The sequence below is a fragment of the Lathyrus oleraceus genome, chromosome 7 (assembly GCF_024323335.1).
Source record: "Lathyrus oleraceus cultivar Zhongwan6 chromosome 7, CAAS_Psat_ZW6_1.0, whole genome shotgun sequence".
NCBI classification, from domain to species: domain Eukaryota; kingdom Viridiplantae; phylum Streptophyta; class Magnoliopsida; order Fabales; family Fabaceae; genus Lathyrus; species Lathyrus oleraceus.
The window spans coordinates 72880098-72897624 of NC_066585.1; the positions used below are offsets into that span (position 1 = coordinate 72880098).

At 37.9% G+C, this 17527-nt stretch overlaps 1 protein-coding gene across 1 annotated transcript; it reads left to right on the plus strand.

Moving 5' to 3' along the window:
- The first annotated feature begins 16732 nt into the window (after positions 1–16732).
- Positions 16733–17179, plus strand: LOC127102102 (secreted RxLR effector protein 161-like). Its single transcript, XM_051039519.1, has one exon. The coding sequence runs from the start codon at positions 16733–16735 to the stop codon at positions 17177–17179; it is 447 nt and encodes a 148-aa protein (XP_050895476.1).
- Positions 17180–17527: the final 348 nt, after the last annotated feature.

The window sequence follows — 17527 nt, forward strand, 5'->3', positions numbered from 1 at the left end:
TTGTTCCACAAAGACTTCTTCATTCAAGTAGCCATTCAGGAATGCACTCTTCACATCCATTTGGAATAGCTTAAACTTCAGGATGCATGATACCCCTAACAGCAATCTGATGGACTCAAGCCTAGCCACAGGAGCAAATGTTTCATCAAAATCTACCCCTTCAACTTGAGTGTATCCTTGAGCTACTAGTCTTGCTTTATTCCTAGTAATTACTCCTTTCTCATCAGATTTGTTTTTGTAGATCCACTTGGTACCAATGATGTTGGTTCCTTCAGGTCTTGGAACTAGCTCCCATACTTCATTCCTTTTGAACTGCTCAAGTTCCTCTTGCATGGCATTGATCCAGTACTCGTCAGTCAGGGCTTCTTTCACATTCTTTGGTTCAACCTTGGATACAAAGCAGGAATTTGAGCTTATTCCCCGTGACCTGGTAGTCACACCACTGTTAGGATCCCCTATGATAAGATCCTTAGGGTGGTCTTTCTGAATTCTGATAGATGGCATTTTGGTGGTTGCATCTACTTCACATTCAGGAGGAGGTTCCTGTACTTCTTCAGACTTGACTTGAATGTCAGTTGAACTGTCAAGGAATGTTTCAACATCCTCTATGACATCGATCCCTTCCTCTTTATCATCCACAATAACATTTATGGATTCCATCAGGACATTGGTCCTATAGTTGAACACTTTGTAGGCTCTGCTGTTGGTGGAGTATCCTAGAAATATACCCTCATCACTTTTGGGATCCAGCTTCCTTCTCTGTTCACGATCTGTGAGGATGTAGCATTTACTTCCAAAGATGTGAAAGTACTTCACAGTGGGTTTTCTGCCTTTCCATATTTCATACAGAGTGGAGGAGGTTCCTTTTCTCAAGGTGACTCTGTTGTGAACATAGCACGCGGTATTCATTGCTTCAGCCCAAAAGTGCATGGGGAGCTTCTTTGCATGAATCATTGCCCTGGCAGATTCTTGAATAGTTCTATTTTTTCTTTCAACTATTCCATTCTGCTGAGGGGTTATAGGGGAGGAGAACTCATGACTTATTCCTTCAGATGAGCAAAACTCATCAAACTTGGAATTCTTGAACTCCGTACCATGATCACTTCTAATCCTGACCACACAACTGGCCTTTTCCCTTTGAAGTCTTATGCACAGATCTTTGAAGACATCAAATGTATCTGACTTCTCTCTGATGAAGCTTATCCACGTGTATCTGGAATGGTCATCAACCACCACGTAGGCATATCTCTTTCCACCAAGGCTTTCAACCTGCATAGGTCCCATTAAGTCCATATGCAACAGTTCCAGAACTCTGGAAGTTGTAGGATGTCCCAGCTTCGGATGTGACATCTTGGTTTGCTTGCCCACCTGGCATTCTCCACAGACTTTTCCTTCGTCAATAAGCAGCTTTGGGATCCCTCTGACTGCTTCCTTGGATATAATCTTCTTCATTCCCCGTAAGTGGAGATGTCCAAGTCGTCTATGCCACAGCTTCACCTCTTGTTCTTCCTTGGCTGAGGAGCACATTGTGGAAAAGTTAGAGACTTGAGGTTCCCACAGATAACAGTTATCTTTGGACCTGGTTCCTCTCATAACTTCCTGATTGTCACCATTTGTCACAATGCATAGCTCCTTAGTGAACTGAACATGGAACCCTTGATCACACAGCTGGCTTATGCTGATGAGGTTTGCAGTTAGTCCTCTTACTAACAACATATTATTCAGTTTTGGAACTCCAGAGCAGTCCAGCTTACCCACACCTTTTATTTTTCCTTTGGCACCATCACCAAAGGTTACATAGCTGGTAGTGTAAGGTTGAATATCTACCAGTAGATTTTCCATACCAGTCATATGTCTTGAGCATCCACTGTCAAACTACCAGTCTTCTCTGGTAGAGGCCCTTAGAGCAGTGTGTGCTATCCTAGCATATCATTGTTGCTTCTTGATGGGAACATAGTGCTTATATGGTTTATGCTTAGGCCTGACATGCGAGGCTTGGTTAGGGAAACCATGAATCCAGTAGTAGAAGGCTTTTATATGACCAAGTCTACCACAGTGGTGACACCTCCACGCCTGGTATTTCCTCTTCTGATGATCATTCATCCTAGTTCCTCGATGTTGAGACATTGGCTTTGACTTCCGCTTGACCTTCTGAACTTTAGCCTTTGGGCGTTTGTGTTCAGCTGAGGATCTTTTCCCAAATCCTAGGCCAGATTTGGTTCCAGACTGCTGTCCCACCTTTAGAATCTCTTCCAAGGTGTCAGTTCCCTTATTCATCATTCTGATGGACTTAGTCATCTGATTCAGCTTTGAAGTCAGCAATGCTATCTCACCATTTAGACCTTCTATGACAGACAGTTGCTTCTGTCTCTCATCTTCCAGTTCCTTGATGAGTTTCTTCTACTTTTCTCCTTGTGCACGCACTTCTGCACTGGTGGTACACAGCTTCTTATAGGCTGCAGCAAGTTCATCAAAGGTCAGTTCATCTGCACTTGAGTCATCATCAGATGCACAAACACTGGTTAGTGCAGTGACATGTTTGGCAGATTCTCCTTCAGATTCACTCTCAGAATCTCCTTCAGACCATGTGATAGTTAGCCCCTTCTTTTGCATCTTGAGATAAGTAGGACATTCAGCTCTGACGTGTCCATACCCTTCACAGCCATGACACTGGATTCCCTTGCCTTGGTTGAACTTTTCATCAGAAGTTGATCTTTTCCTGATGTCAGACGGGATGTTCTTGACATTAGGTCTCCCTCTTTGATCAATCTTCTTCACGAACTTGTTGAACTGCCTTCCAAGCATGGCTAAGGCTTCTGATATACTGTCATCACCTTCAGTATATTCTGCTTCTGACTCTTCTTCAGCATTAGATACAAAAGCTACGCTTTTGTTCTTCTTTTCAGTATTCTCACACAAGCCCATTTCAAAGGTTTGGAGAGAACCAATGAGCTCATCTACCTTCATATTGCATATGTCCTGTGCCTCCTCTATGGCTATGACCTTCATAGCAAACCTTTTAGGCAAGGACCTGAGAATCTTTCTTACAAGTTTCTCTTCAGCCATTTTCTCACCTAGTCCACCAGAGGTGTTTGCAATTTCAAGAATATTCATGTGAAAGTCATGAATAGTCTCATCCTCTTTCATCCTCAGATTTTCAAACTTGGTGGTCAGCATCTGAAGTTTGGACATCTTCACCTTGGAAGTACCTTCATGAGTTACCTTGAGGGTATCCCAAACTTCCTTAGCTAGTTCACAGTGGTGCACCAGCCTGAAGATGTTCTTACTGATTCCATTGAACAATGCATTCAAGGCCTTGGAATTTCCAAGAGCTAGTGCCTCTTGCTCCTTGTCCCACTCTTCTTCAGGAATCTGCTCACTGCCTCCATCTTCACCTGTCCTCATTGGATGTTCCCATCCTTTGTTGACAGCTCTCCAGACTTTGCTATCTAGAGACCTTAAGAAGGCTATCATACGCGGCTTCCAGTCATCATAATTAGAGCCATCCAACATGGGTGGTCTATTTGAGTGTCCTATATCCTTGTCCATGGTACTAGAAAGTAACTTCCCTAGATCTCACCCAGAAATTCACAGGCAGGGTGCCTACTCTGATGCCAATTGAAATTCTAGTTATCGGACTTTAGATGTCACACGGGTTGTTATGACATCCAATTCTGCACAGACAAGAATTATGCAGAGCTTAAATGTAAGTGTAGTAAATAACACAAGTAATTGTTTACCCAGTTCAGTCCAACATGACCTACATCTGGGGGCTACCAAGCCAGGGAGGAAATCCACTATTAGTAGTATCAATTCAAAGCTAAACTCACCCGTTTACAACTTATCACTTAATCCCTACCCAATGCAATTTCAATCTTAACCTAAGATCAGAGTTCCTACTCACTCCCCCTCAATCACCTCAGTGATTACTATCTTTAAACACTATTAAAGACAAGTTGAAGTCACACTTCAAAAACTCTTGATTGTGCTTCACAGCTTTAATCAAGATACACAGCACTCACGCTTAAAAGCTTTGAGTGACACAACACTTACAACTCAATGAACACCCTATACCAAAACAATCATCAACGTGATAATGGCTTGGCTTACAAGATATGTCTAATACAAGACTCACAAAAATACAGCAGTGAAGTATGATGGACACACTTAATCTTCACGCCTCAAAATCCCCGAAACTGAATGAAGGAACGCCTTCCTTTTTATATTGCAGTACCTGGGCTTTTGCACCTGTATTCTCCTGAATTTAAGGTCACACGAGTTCCCATAAATTCAACATTTAGGTTACTAACAAATAGGCTATTTGTTAGGTTCATTAAATGTAACTTGGTTGTTGATTTCCTGGATTTTCTCTAAGCTGTTGACTTCCTGAAGAATAGCCCAAGAAAAGCTGAAACAGAAAACTGAACAACCTACAATATAGCATATGCTGTCAGGAATGAATGTCACGACATTCAACTTGACATCAAGGTCCATATGCTGAGTCTGTTTTTTCAGAAAACAGACTGTACAATTTTGCTGACCTGTACATGATCAAAATGACCATACTACAGTAACAGCTTACATTAATAAATGTTAAAGTGTCCAACTTAACATTTACACATTTGGCCTTACGTTAGTTCTGTTATTCTCTCGAAGAACAAACTAAGTTACATGCTGAAGCATAGCAGAACACCACTCTGCTTAATGTTCAGTAGCTGCTGTTTATGATGAATGTCATAACATCCAATTTGACATTCAGTCAGTAGGCCTTATGCCAGGTCTGGTCTTCCCTTGATAACCAGACTGGAAATACATACTAAGTTCTAACAGAACACCTGCTGTTCTATTCCTTAGTATTTGTTGACAGGTATGAATGTCACAGCATCCAGTTTGACATTCAATAATTCCTGTGTTAGCTAGTCCTGCAGTAACTATAATGTAGTCACACATACATGTCATGACATCAGTCAAGACATTAGTAACCAGCTAGTGTTTTACCATATAATGCAGCCAATTAAGCACCTACAGTTTTCATTTAGCATTTTACCTTATTTCGTTTGATTTCCTTTTGTTTATCATTTTTTATGCTTTGATTTGTGTTTTATTATAAATTACAGGGTATAATGAGCATCCAAGCAAGAAGGGATCAAGGGCAAGAGACACATAAAAAATGATACTTTTGGAAAATTCTCAAAGACAAAGTTAGAGGGCTGCTACGGGCCACACCAACATAGCCCCAAAACCTCCCTTTTGTTGTTTTATGTATTAAATGAGAATATTTCCTCTTAGTTATGACTCTTAGGATTGATTGGATATGAATCAAATCTAATCTTTTTACATTGAACCAAGGATATTTTTTATTTGTATTTTTCCTATAAAAATCATAGCCTGTTATGAGTTTAGGGTATCCAAGTTTTCTATTTTCTTTCTCCTAGTTTTCTAAAGTTTCAGTTTTTATTTTCTCTTTGTAACTCAAGTCTCAAAGGAACTAATTTTTGGAACAAGTTTATAATTCAATCCAGGTTTTCTTTTCATTCGCTATAATGTTCATCTGTTTTGTGTGATTGATATGAGTTTGATGATGAACACCTTCGTGGTTGTTTTCATACTTACCATGAGTGAGTAGTTTCTAGGGACTAGGAGTTATGAGGATTGTTTCATGACATATCGTATGATATGTTACTATCTATTATGATAATTTTAATTAAACTTATTTTTATAATCTAAGTGCACGTAAATCCAACTTTGTTACGAAAGTAAGTGGTTCTCAGGTATCGACCATAGTCTGAAAGGATATGTGTCGATATCGGAGCGTAGGTTTTTAAACAACCTAACTCAGACGACACGAAAGCTGAATACAAATTTTAGAAAACATATAGCTAGGAAAAAGTAATGACTCATCCAATAATAATCCGGACAATGCGAAAACCAACCGACGAATTTGAGAAAACATATAGCTAGGAAAAAGTAATGACTCATCGAATAATAATCCAGACAATGCGAAAGCTGATGGATTATTCATCGATGATATGGGTAATGCGCTGACATAAGCAGGTAGTGCCTAATTTTATCTATTTTCTATAATTTATGCAAAATACTCGCAATAGGTGTAACTATAATTGTATGATAATGTTAGAAATATGAATTGTAACCCAGGGTCTTGTTTCCCCTAATTTGGCATTTGAGTGATTTTTCAGCTATTTCTATTTAATTGCTTTTGCATTCAAGTTGTTTACTAAAAACTCCCTTTTTGATTTCTCTAGATATACACTTATTAGATAAGGATTCGATACTTAAACCATTGTTCTTTGTGGTTTGATATCTATTTTATAACTTTGCAACAGTCGTGCACTTGCGACAGGATCAAAAGCATGAGAGATTTTCGAAGTCTAACATTTCAAACTCCTAACTTAAATCATGTATCAAGTCTTCGATCACCTTATTGCAACTGCATGTTATCAACAGTTCTTCGACATAAAAACAAAGTATAAGCAACTCACTCCCGCTTCTCCTGACATACACACCATGCTCTATCGGACACTTCTCAAACTCTTTCTCTCTTAGGAAGTCGTATATCTTCTTGTTCCAAGCTCTTGGAGCTTGATTCAATCATACAGGGATTTACGTAGTATGTATACTTTCCTTTCTAGGTCTTGGTTCACAAACCCAATTGGTTATGTTACATACACCTCTTCGTCTAGAGGGCCATTCTGGAATGCACATTTCATGTCCATTTGACATATCAACCAACCTGATTGTTTCAATTCTAGCTACTGGTGAAAAGAATTCATCATAACCAATCCCTTCTTTCTGAAGAAACCCTTTCGCTACAAGTCTTTCCTTGTGTTGAATTACTTCACGTTTTGGATTTAGCTTGACTTTGTATACCCACTTCACATCAATTTCCTTATTCCTTTTTGGCAATTCGACTAGTGACCATGTAGCATTGTCTTATATGGATTTTATCTCATCCACCATGGCTTTCATCCACCTTGAGTCTTTTAATACTTCAGCTTCATTGACTAACTCAGTATCTGCATAGAAGGCATAATATACTAACTCATGTTCATCTTCGACCACATCATTTAACGTGATTACACATTTGTGCAGTCTTGTAGGCATGCTTCTAGTTCTATGGGGTCTGGTTGTGCTAGCTTGACCTTCTATGATTTCTTGTATAGCTTCTCTAACAGTTTATCAAACTTCTCTACCGGCTTCATTAGATGGTTAATCACACATGATTCTCCCTGAAACCTTCTTGATGTTCGTAGTTGAATCCCACTTCTTAACCTCATCTACAATCACAACCCTGTTGATCACGACTTGCTTGTTCACTATGTCAAACAATTTGTTTCCATAAGTTGAATGATATCCCACTAGGATCATCTGACTCGACTTATCATCCAATTTTCTTCTTAGCTTATCTGACACATGTCTATGTACTACAGATCCAAACACCTTCAAGTGGCTTAAGTTAGGTTTGACATCAAACTAACATTCTTCTGGTGTGACACCTTCAAGCCTTTTTGTCAGACATCTATTCAATATGTATATTGCAGTCGACACAACATCACCCCATAGCTTATTTCAGAGATGCTTTCCTTTCAACATACTTCTCACCATATTCATAATGGTATTGCTCTTTCTTTTAGCAGTACCATTTTCTTAAGGTGTGTATGGTGGCACCACCTCAGGCATAATTCTTTCTCTTATACATAGTGTGTCGAAATCTTTCGACACGTACTCTCCACCTCCATATGTCCTTAGAACTTTAATCTTATGACCATCCTATCTTTCGACCATTGCTTTGAATTTGGTGAAAATATCGATCACATCACTTTTCTTCTTGATTAAGTAGGTACACAACTTTCTGTTGTAGTCATCAATAAATGTAACAAAGTACTTGTTACCTCCAATTGAATATACTCGGAGAGGACCACACACATCTGAGTAGATTATCTCAAGAGTGGATTTCAACTTGCTTATTGCATCCTTGCTGAATCCATTCTTGGGTTTCTTTGCTTGAACACATTCTTCACATACTTCTTATGGAATATGGATTTCTAGTAGGCTTGAAACCATGTTCTTCCTCTTTAGATTACTAATTTCATTGAAACTTAAGTGACAAAGTCTATAATGCCATAACCATTCATATCTTCTAGATCCAGTCGCCAGTCAGTTCTGTTCCAATACATCAAGTTCAATACTTAAGGTTCTATTCTGAGACATATGAGCCTTCAACATTAACCCATTTCTCAAATTGATCACTCTCATCATTCTATCTCTCATCAGTACTTCGTAATTCCTCTCAATCAGATGACATATACTTAGCGGAGAATCTTCATGCTAGATATGTACAACACGTTGGAAATTACTGATTGTTTACCATCCTTTCTCATGATTAGAACATCACCAATACCTTCAGTGGATAGGGTATTGTCGTTTGCAAAATTTACCTTGTTCTTAGACGAAGGACTGATGATGATAAACCAATCTTTTCTTCCAGTCATGTGCGACGAACAACCTGAGTCGAGATACCATTGATCTTTGAATCTTTCTTCTCCTTTTGTTATGACCATTAACATCACTTTTTCTTCAGGAAGCTTTGCATCATTTTCTTGATCTTTATCACATCCTCGACATTGACTTTCATAATGGCCATATTTTTGAAAAGTGTGGCATTGAATATGAATTTTATTAGGTTTTCTTCCATCACCTTTTCTTCTACCTGCACCACCACCTCTATGATTTCCTTGGTTAGAAGATTGTCTATGATTCGATGAACTACCATCTTAATGGCTTCCTATACCATTTGAATTGTTGTAACTTCCTCTGCCCTTCTTACCATTCCATATTTCTTTCTCTTTCTAATCGACTGAGCTTGCAAAGCCACGCCAGTCTTCGACTTAATTGCAGTTCTTTCATCCATTACTTGTTCATGAGATTCAAGAGTCCCTTGAAGCTCTTCTTTTGTCATACTTGAAAAATTCTTTGATTCTTCTATGGCTACTACCAAATGATCTAACTTTGGAGCTAGTGACCTTAAATATTTGACACTACAAAGTTTGATGTCAACACTTTTCCACACATTTTGATTTGATCCACCAATCTTGTTACCTTTGTAAAGAAATCAGTCTCGTTTTCATTGTCTTCCATCTGAAGCAATTCATACATTCTTGTTACCTTTGTAACCTCACCTCCTTCACTATCTCAGCGCCTCAAAATGATTTTACCAGGATGTCCCATGCTTCCTTAGCTGAATCTACACCACCAACTTTCTCAAAGTTGTATGGATCAACAAATTGATGGATTAAAAAGCCTTTTAATATTTTTTCTTTAAACCTTTGTGTGCAACCTTTTGTTCATCCGTACCATTCTCTCCAATTGGTGTTACTCTATTCTTCATAAGATCCCAAAGATCTTGATAACAAAAAACAACCATCATCTACTTACACCAATTTTCATAATTGTTACCATTCAATATTGGAAGGTTCTCCATAAAATGGATGTTCGAATGATTCATCATGATTCAATGTGTCCCAAATATCACGAAGCCAATGCTCTAGATACCAACTGTTAGGAATACTTCATCTTGAAGTTAACCGAATCAATCTTGATGAAAAAGAATTAATCCACCGATTGATTATGCCTCTTATTCGTCACACTTTACTCAAGTGAAATAACCAATCCTTGGTTGCCAGATGATTCTACACTACACATAGAATTTAAAAGAAGAAAACAATGTAATTGAAAGTGAGAGAAAAGAGAAGTTATGGAGGAAGAATAATAATGTAATTGTGTTGTGCAAACTGCACTCTAAGTATTTGATAATATGCGTTAATCACAATTGTGATTTCAGAAACTACACAATGCTTACACTTTCTAGATTTGTTACATATGAAATATATCTCCTCTCTATTTATATAAGAGATTACTTACACTCCAAGTAATCACAAAATAACTAACTAAACTAAAACGTAGCTAAGTTAATTATTTCGACTCTGTTGACTCCTTCGACAACTATATGCTTCGACTGCATGTTTCGATAGGCTATATTTGACTTTTTGTCAAATATAACAAATACAGACTTTGTTCGACACAAGCTAATTTTGACAAACATAGACACAATGTCTCAACTTCAACACAAAGAATTACATACTTAACATTCCACATAATTCATTATGTCTAATCTATCTACATTCATCATTGTTCTTAATCTCTTGAACAATTCGACTTGTATATCCTTCGTCATTATACCTATAATCTGATTCTCTGATATGCAATGCTCCAAGCTAAACTTTCCATTCTCTACCTGCTCTTTTAGGTAATGGAACCTCATTTCGACGTGCTTGCATATTCTATGTGCTACCAAATTCTCTGCCATGTTGATAGATGACATGTTGTCGATCTTCATGGTCATTGCTCCATGATCCTCCCCTGTAATTTATGAGACTAGATTCATCATCTATGTTGCTTGGCATGCACATAACAAAGTTTCTATGTATTCTACCTCACATGATGATAAAGCTACCACTGGTTCCTTTCTTGAACTCCATGCGACTGACACACCACCTAACATTAACACATATCCTATTGTCGATTTTCTATCTTTAGCATCACCATACCAACTAGAGTCAGTGTAGCCCACAAGCTAGCATTCTTTTCCTTTATTGACGGAGGGAAACAAAATACCATAGTCGATTGTTCCTTTAAAATACCTTAGTATCCTCTTGGTGTCTACAAGATGAGATACCTTTGGCTTCTGCATGAATTTGATGATCATGCCCACACAATAGGCTAAATCTGGCCTTGTGTGACAGAGGTATAAAAGTTACCCAATGAGTCTTCTATACTTACTTAGATTGAAATCAAATTCATCTGAGTCTTACAACAATTGCAATCTAGGCTCAAATGGAGTTGGAGCTGGGTTGCAATCTTGCATCTCAAATCTCTTGAGTATTTTGCCTACATATCTTCTTTGGTGCATCAACAAGCCTCTAATATTCTTGTATAACTTGATACCGATGAAGTATGACGGATTTCCCAAGTTCGACATTTCAAAATCCTGACTTAAGTCATGTTTGAAGTTTTCGATCTCCTTCTTGCAACTGCCAGTTATCAACATGTCATCGATATAGAGATAAAATTTAAGCAAATCACTCTTGCTTCTCCTGACATACTGTTAGCTGTAATTTCTATGCTAAAAAAGATATAACAAGTCAAGTATAAAACTTAAGGGAATATTTGGAAAAAATCCAAGCTAACTTCGACGGGAGTTAGGAAAAGCCCTTTCGGCTGAAATTTGGCAAGGAGATTGCTATATTGTCGAAATAACGTTATAGGATTTAAAAGTTTCTGAAACGGTTTTAAGATGAGTTCGACGAAGATAATTCAAAATAAGGTGAATAACCATATTTTTGCCTTATCTGTTCCTTCAAAGGACGCGTGGAAGCCTGTGAAGGGCGAAACACATGCAAGCAAGAACGTGTCATTTTCTGGAGAAAAGACCGTTTGTTACTGTTACTGTCGAAGTAGTATAAATCTAAGTCTTAGCATTAGGATTCGGGGTGTTCAATATTGTATCAAACTAAAAACCACTTGAAGTATCTAAGTGTTATTGAGAAAAGAGTTTTCTGAGAATATGTACGTTTGAAAAACCATATTTTCATTCAATATCAATCTATTTACATTAAAGTCATTTTCATTCCATTTACATTTCTGTCGAAGTTATGTTCTTTCTTCATACTTTCTATAAATCTTTTCTTCATTACTTTTAATTGTAACATTATCATCGAAGAATTTACCAGTAAAATAAACCTTAAGCAAAAACTATACACATATGTCCTAGGATCAATCTAGTCGATCCTGTAAGTAACCAAAGTATCAATTCTGGAAGACTAACGCTTGTTTACAAAAATCCAAGGTAAACATATACAGAGAGGTTTTGATTAAACTTTGAAGTAAAAAATGTCCGGTTGAAAAGGCTCAGGCTGATCAAAACGTGACCAAAAATAGTCGAAAACATAAAACAAACACGTCAGGTTAAACTACACGAATCGTAGATTAATCATACCGACGTCTGCAAGTTCGATTTCGAAACCTTTCTCCTGTTAACTTTACATATATTTGAGAAATGATTTAACCGAACTGTCTGTATATCCGAAAATTTATCCTGGTCGACGTTTCAGACATTATGCATGATGAAAGACATGTTATGCTATGCAGGAGATATAAAGTAAAATAAAGTCAGATATATGAATGTTTTAAAAAAATGTCCGGTTAAAATTGGGATAAAACACTGGTGTTAAATCATGACAAAAAATTTAAATTTGTTTTAACAACGTATTTCAAAGAAATCTTTTTGGAACTGATTTTAAAATTGTGGTGGTTTATAAATGCTATTTTAGCTAATATCCTAAGTAAGGATACTTTAAAATAATGTAATTTCCAGTATATTACGACATAATTTGTTGATATTTGTTATAATTTGAAAAATATGGCGTTTGAAACCGCCTCTATTTGCAAACAAAAACCGCCACTTTAATTTGTGTATAAAATGGCGGTTTACGTTGAGTTTAATTTTAAATTGCAACTATTTTCCTTGCGGAAGTCAAAGTTATGGCGTTTACGAAGACATCGTATTTGTTAATTCTAGCGGTTCAAATCGCAACTTTTTTGCCGTGTCTTTTCTTTTTTTAGAACCATGAACATATATCTTATGTTCTTTTTGACCGCATTCAGGATTATCCTTGATAACAATGGCTCCTCTATTCTGGTAGATGTTGGAGTTATTCGTTTTTTTGTCAAAGCTTTTAAAAGTATAAGAATCTTCATGGCTACTGTGTCTTTGAGCTTTTTTATTCATCTTTTGAATTTGTAGATTTAAATCTCTCACATTATGTTCTTGGTTGTTTTTTGTGGGTATATTTCCCATGTTAATCTTAGTACCATAACCACCATATGTAAAACCTTGGTTGTCGTTTATTAAGGTAGTGATTTGGTTTTCTTTGATACACTACATGTTTCCTTGATTCATATCCTCATGTTTATTCAATATGATATCTGTGTTATTTTTCTTCCACATTTTCTGATGCATACTGGTCTTTGATACACTACATGATATCTTTGCAAATGATTTCAAGGAATTTAAACACACTCGTAACCAAGGTGGGGATTGCATGAGCAGCTAGAATATGAACCATTCTTAATGATAGAGAAGGAAGTAGAACTAACTGTTGAATAAACTTTAAATGTTATAGTTAATGGGCTTTTTAATAATAAGTTAGTGGAGAGAATTGGAAGGTCAATAGACAGTGGGCAAATTAATAGTATTTACTAGTTATTATAACTCCTAGAATAGCTAAAGTTTTTTGTATGTATAAAGTCCAAAATTGCATTCTAATAATATACAGAAGTTCACACACGAATCGTTTCTTCTGACAAATTGGCATCAGAGCTAATGGCAAACATGATGAATCAAATGTCGTTGCCACGGCTAACGAAGTTAAATTACGAAAACTGGAGTATCCAAATGAAAGCTCTTCTCGGATCTCTAGATGCGTGGGAGGTGACCAAAGATGGGTTTGAAGAACCAACAGATGTTGAGGGATATACGGCAGCTCAAAACAAGGCGTTGAAAGAGATGCGATCGAAGGATAAAACGGCACTATACATGCTGTTTAGGGCTGTTGATGAATCAGGCTTCGAAAAGATTGCTGGTTCGACTACGTCGAAAGAAGCGTGGGACACGCTAGAGAAAGTGTTCAAAGGAGCAGATCGAGTAAAGCAAGTTCGACTCCAAACACTTCGTGGCGAATTGGAGAGGATGCAGATGAAAGAGTCAGAAAATGTATCTGACTACATCACGCGTGTACAAAAGATGGTGAACCAACTCACTAGAAATGGCGAAACAGTAACTGATGCACGAGTTGTCGAAAAGATTTTGAGATCTTTAACAGATAAATTTGAGAATATTGTGTGTGCAATAGAAGAGTCGAAGGACCTTTCGACGCTCGCAGTCGAAGAGCTCGCTGGTTCCCTCGAAGCACACGAACAACGAAAGATGAAAAAGAAGGAAGAAGGAGTAGAGGACGAAAATCAAACCAAGGAGCAAATCAAAGACGAAAAGGTACTCTTTTCTCAAAATTTTCGAGGAAGAGGACGTGGTCGTGGAGGACGTGACAATGGTCGAAGTGGTAGAGGCAGCAACTTCGACAGAGGACAGTCGATCCAGCAAAATTGGCGTGGCAAAGGACGTGGTCAAAGAGGTGGTAGGTCGAACCATTCCAACTTTGAATGCTACAAGTGTGGGAAGTATGGTCATTATGCGAAGGATTGTAACTCATTCAAATGCTATAACTGTGATAAAGTGGGACATCTTGCAAAAGATTGTCGAATCGAAAAGAAGGTAGAAGAAACAACCAATCTAACCTTGGAAGCTGAAGCAAATGAAGGTTTTCTCTTGATGGCTCAAAATGAGATCAACACAAATGACAATGTTTGGTATCTTGACTCAGGAGCAAGTAACCATATGTGTGGTCATAAACACCTGTTTAAAGAAATGAGAAAGATTGAAGATGGAAATGTGTCTTTTGGAGATGCATCGAAAGTGAAGGTCGAAGGCAAAGGAACGATCCGTTACTTGCAGAAGGATGGGTTGATTGGATCAATTCAAGATGTTTACTATGTACCAAATCTTAAAACCAACATCTTGAGTTTGGGACAACTTACAGAAAAAGGTTATTCGATACTTATGAAAGAACGAATACTGCATTTGAAGGACAAGCTGAGACATCTGATTGCTCGTGTCGAAATGGAGAAAAATCGAATGTACAAACTGAATCTGATAAACGTTCGAGAAAATTTTTTACAGGTAAGTGTCGAAGACAAAACGTCACTATGGCATCTACGCTTTGGTCATCTACATCATGCTGGTTTAAAAAGGTTGGCGAAAAGGAACATGGTGCATGGACTACCAGACATGGATTATGAAGGAAAGTTCTGTGAAGAATGCGTGCTTAGCAAAAAAACAAGAACTTCATTTCAAAGGAAGGCAGAATATCAAGCTAAGCATATCCTTGATTTGATTCACACCGACATATGTGGGCCAATCACGCCAAAATCTTTCAGTAGCAAAAGATACTTCATTTCCTTTATCGACGATTACTCACGGAAGACATGGGTTTATTTCTTGAAAGAAAAGTCTGAAGCATTCGAGGTGTTCAAAAGGTTCAAAGTAATGGTGGAGAAGGAGACTGACAGACACATTAAAGCAGTTCGATCAGATAGAGGTGGTGAGTATACTTCGACAACTTTTATGAAGTATTGTGAAGAGCAGGGTATAAGGAGATTTCTAACTGCAGCATACTCACCTCAACAAAATGGGGTGGCTGAAAGGAAGAATCGAACAGTCCTTGACATGGTTCGTTCAATGCTTAAAAGCAAGAACATGCCAAAGGAATTTTGGGCAGAAGCTGTAAAATGTGCCATCTATGTTCAGAATCGATGCCCACATTCGAAGTTAGAAGATAAAACACCACAAGAAGCGTGGAGCGGACAGAAGCCAACAGTTTCTCATCTCAAAGTATTTGGAAGTGTGGCTTATGCACACGTACCAGATCAACGAAGAACGAAACTTGAAGACAAAATTCAGAAATACATACTCATTGGGTATGATGAGAAAACAAAAGGGTACAAGCTATTTGATCCCATAAGAAAGAAGGTGATAGTGAGTAGAGACGTTCGAATAAACGAAGCAAGTAAGTGGGACTGGAACAGTTCGACAGAAGCTGTTGTCGAAGTTGAAGAATCATCTATCGCTGTACCATCAAACATTTCGACAAAACTTGAAGATTCTGATAATGAAGATGAACCTATACAACCCAGAATGCGAAGTTTGCAAGATCTGTATGATTCGACAAGTGAAGTGCACCTTGTATGTCTCTTGGCAGATGCTGAAAACATCAGTTTTGAAGAAGCAGTACGAGACAAGAAGTGGAAAAGTGCCATGGACGAAGAGATGAGGGCGATTAACCACAATAACACTTGGGAGCTAGTTGAATTGCCAAAAGATAGTCAACCAATTGGTGTAAAGTGGGTATTCAAGAAAAAGATGAACGCTCAAGGAGAAATAGAACGATACAAAGCGAGACTTGTTGCGAAGGGATACAAACAGAAAGTAGGAGTTGATTATGACGAAGTATTTGCACCTGTTGCAAGAATGGAGACAATTCGATTACTCATATCTCAAGCTGCTCAATTCAAATGGCCAATATTTCAAATGGATGTCAAAACAGCTTTTCTGAATGGTGTACTAGAAGAAGAAGTCTATGTCGAACAACCACTCGGATACATGAAAGCTGGAGAAGAGAAGAAGGTATTGAAATTGAAGAAAGCGCTATATGGGCTGAAGCAAGCACCGCGGGCATGGAACACACGTATCGACACATACTTCAAGGAGAACGGGTTCGAGCAATGTCCGTACGAACATGCCCTCTATGTGAAGAAAAATGGAAGGAATGTATTACTTGTTGCTCTCTATGTCGATGATCTTATTTTTCTGGGCAGTAATGATCAGATGATAGAAGAATTCAAAAGCACAATGACACGTGAATTCGAGATGACAGATTTAGGCCTGATGAGATTCTTTCTTGGTCTGGAAGTTCGACAAGAAGAAACAGGAATCTTCATCTCACAAGAAAAATATGCAAAAGAAATCTTGAAAAGATATAAGATGGAAAGCTGTAATCCGGCTTCGACGCCAATGGAACCAGGAACAAAGTTGTCGAAATTTGATGGAGGAGAACGTGTCGAAGCAGGAAAATATCGAAGTTTGGTAGGAAGTCTTCGCTATCTCACATGTACAAGACCAGACATCTCATTGAGTGTAGGCATTGTAAGTCGATTCATGGAGGAGCCAGTTTACACACATTGGAAAGCATTGAAGCGAATTCTGAGGTACATCCAAGGAACAGTGTCACTTGGGATGTTCTACTCGAATTCAGACAAATACAAGTTGGTTGGTTACTCTGACAGTGATTGGTGCAGAGACATAGACGATCGAAAAAGCACTTCTGGATATGTGTTTTTCATGGGAAATACTGCATTTACTTGGCTTTCTAAAAAGCAGCCAATAGTAACACTTTCGACATGTGAAGCAGAATATGTAGCAGCATCCTAGTGTGTTTGTCATGCAATATGGCTCAGAAGATTGATGAGTAAAATGGAGCTAGAACAGAAAGATGCTACAATAATACAAGTTGACAACAGGTCAGCAATTGAGTTAGCAAAGAATCCAGTAAATCATGAAAGGAGCAAACACATTGACGTTCGCTTTCACTTTATTCGAGAACACGTGAAGGAAGGAAATGTCTAATTGAAGCATGTAGCAAGTAAGGACCAAGCAGCAGACATCTTCACAAAACCACTATCAAAAGAAATCTTCGACAGAGGCAAGAAATTGATAGGCATGATGAATAGAAGAAACATTTAAGTTTACAGAGGAGTTTTGTTTAATAAACTTTAAATG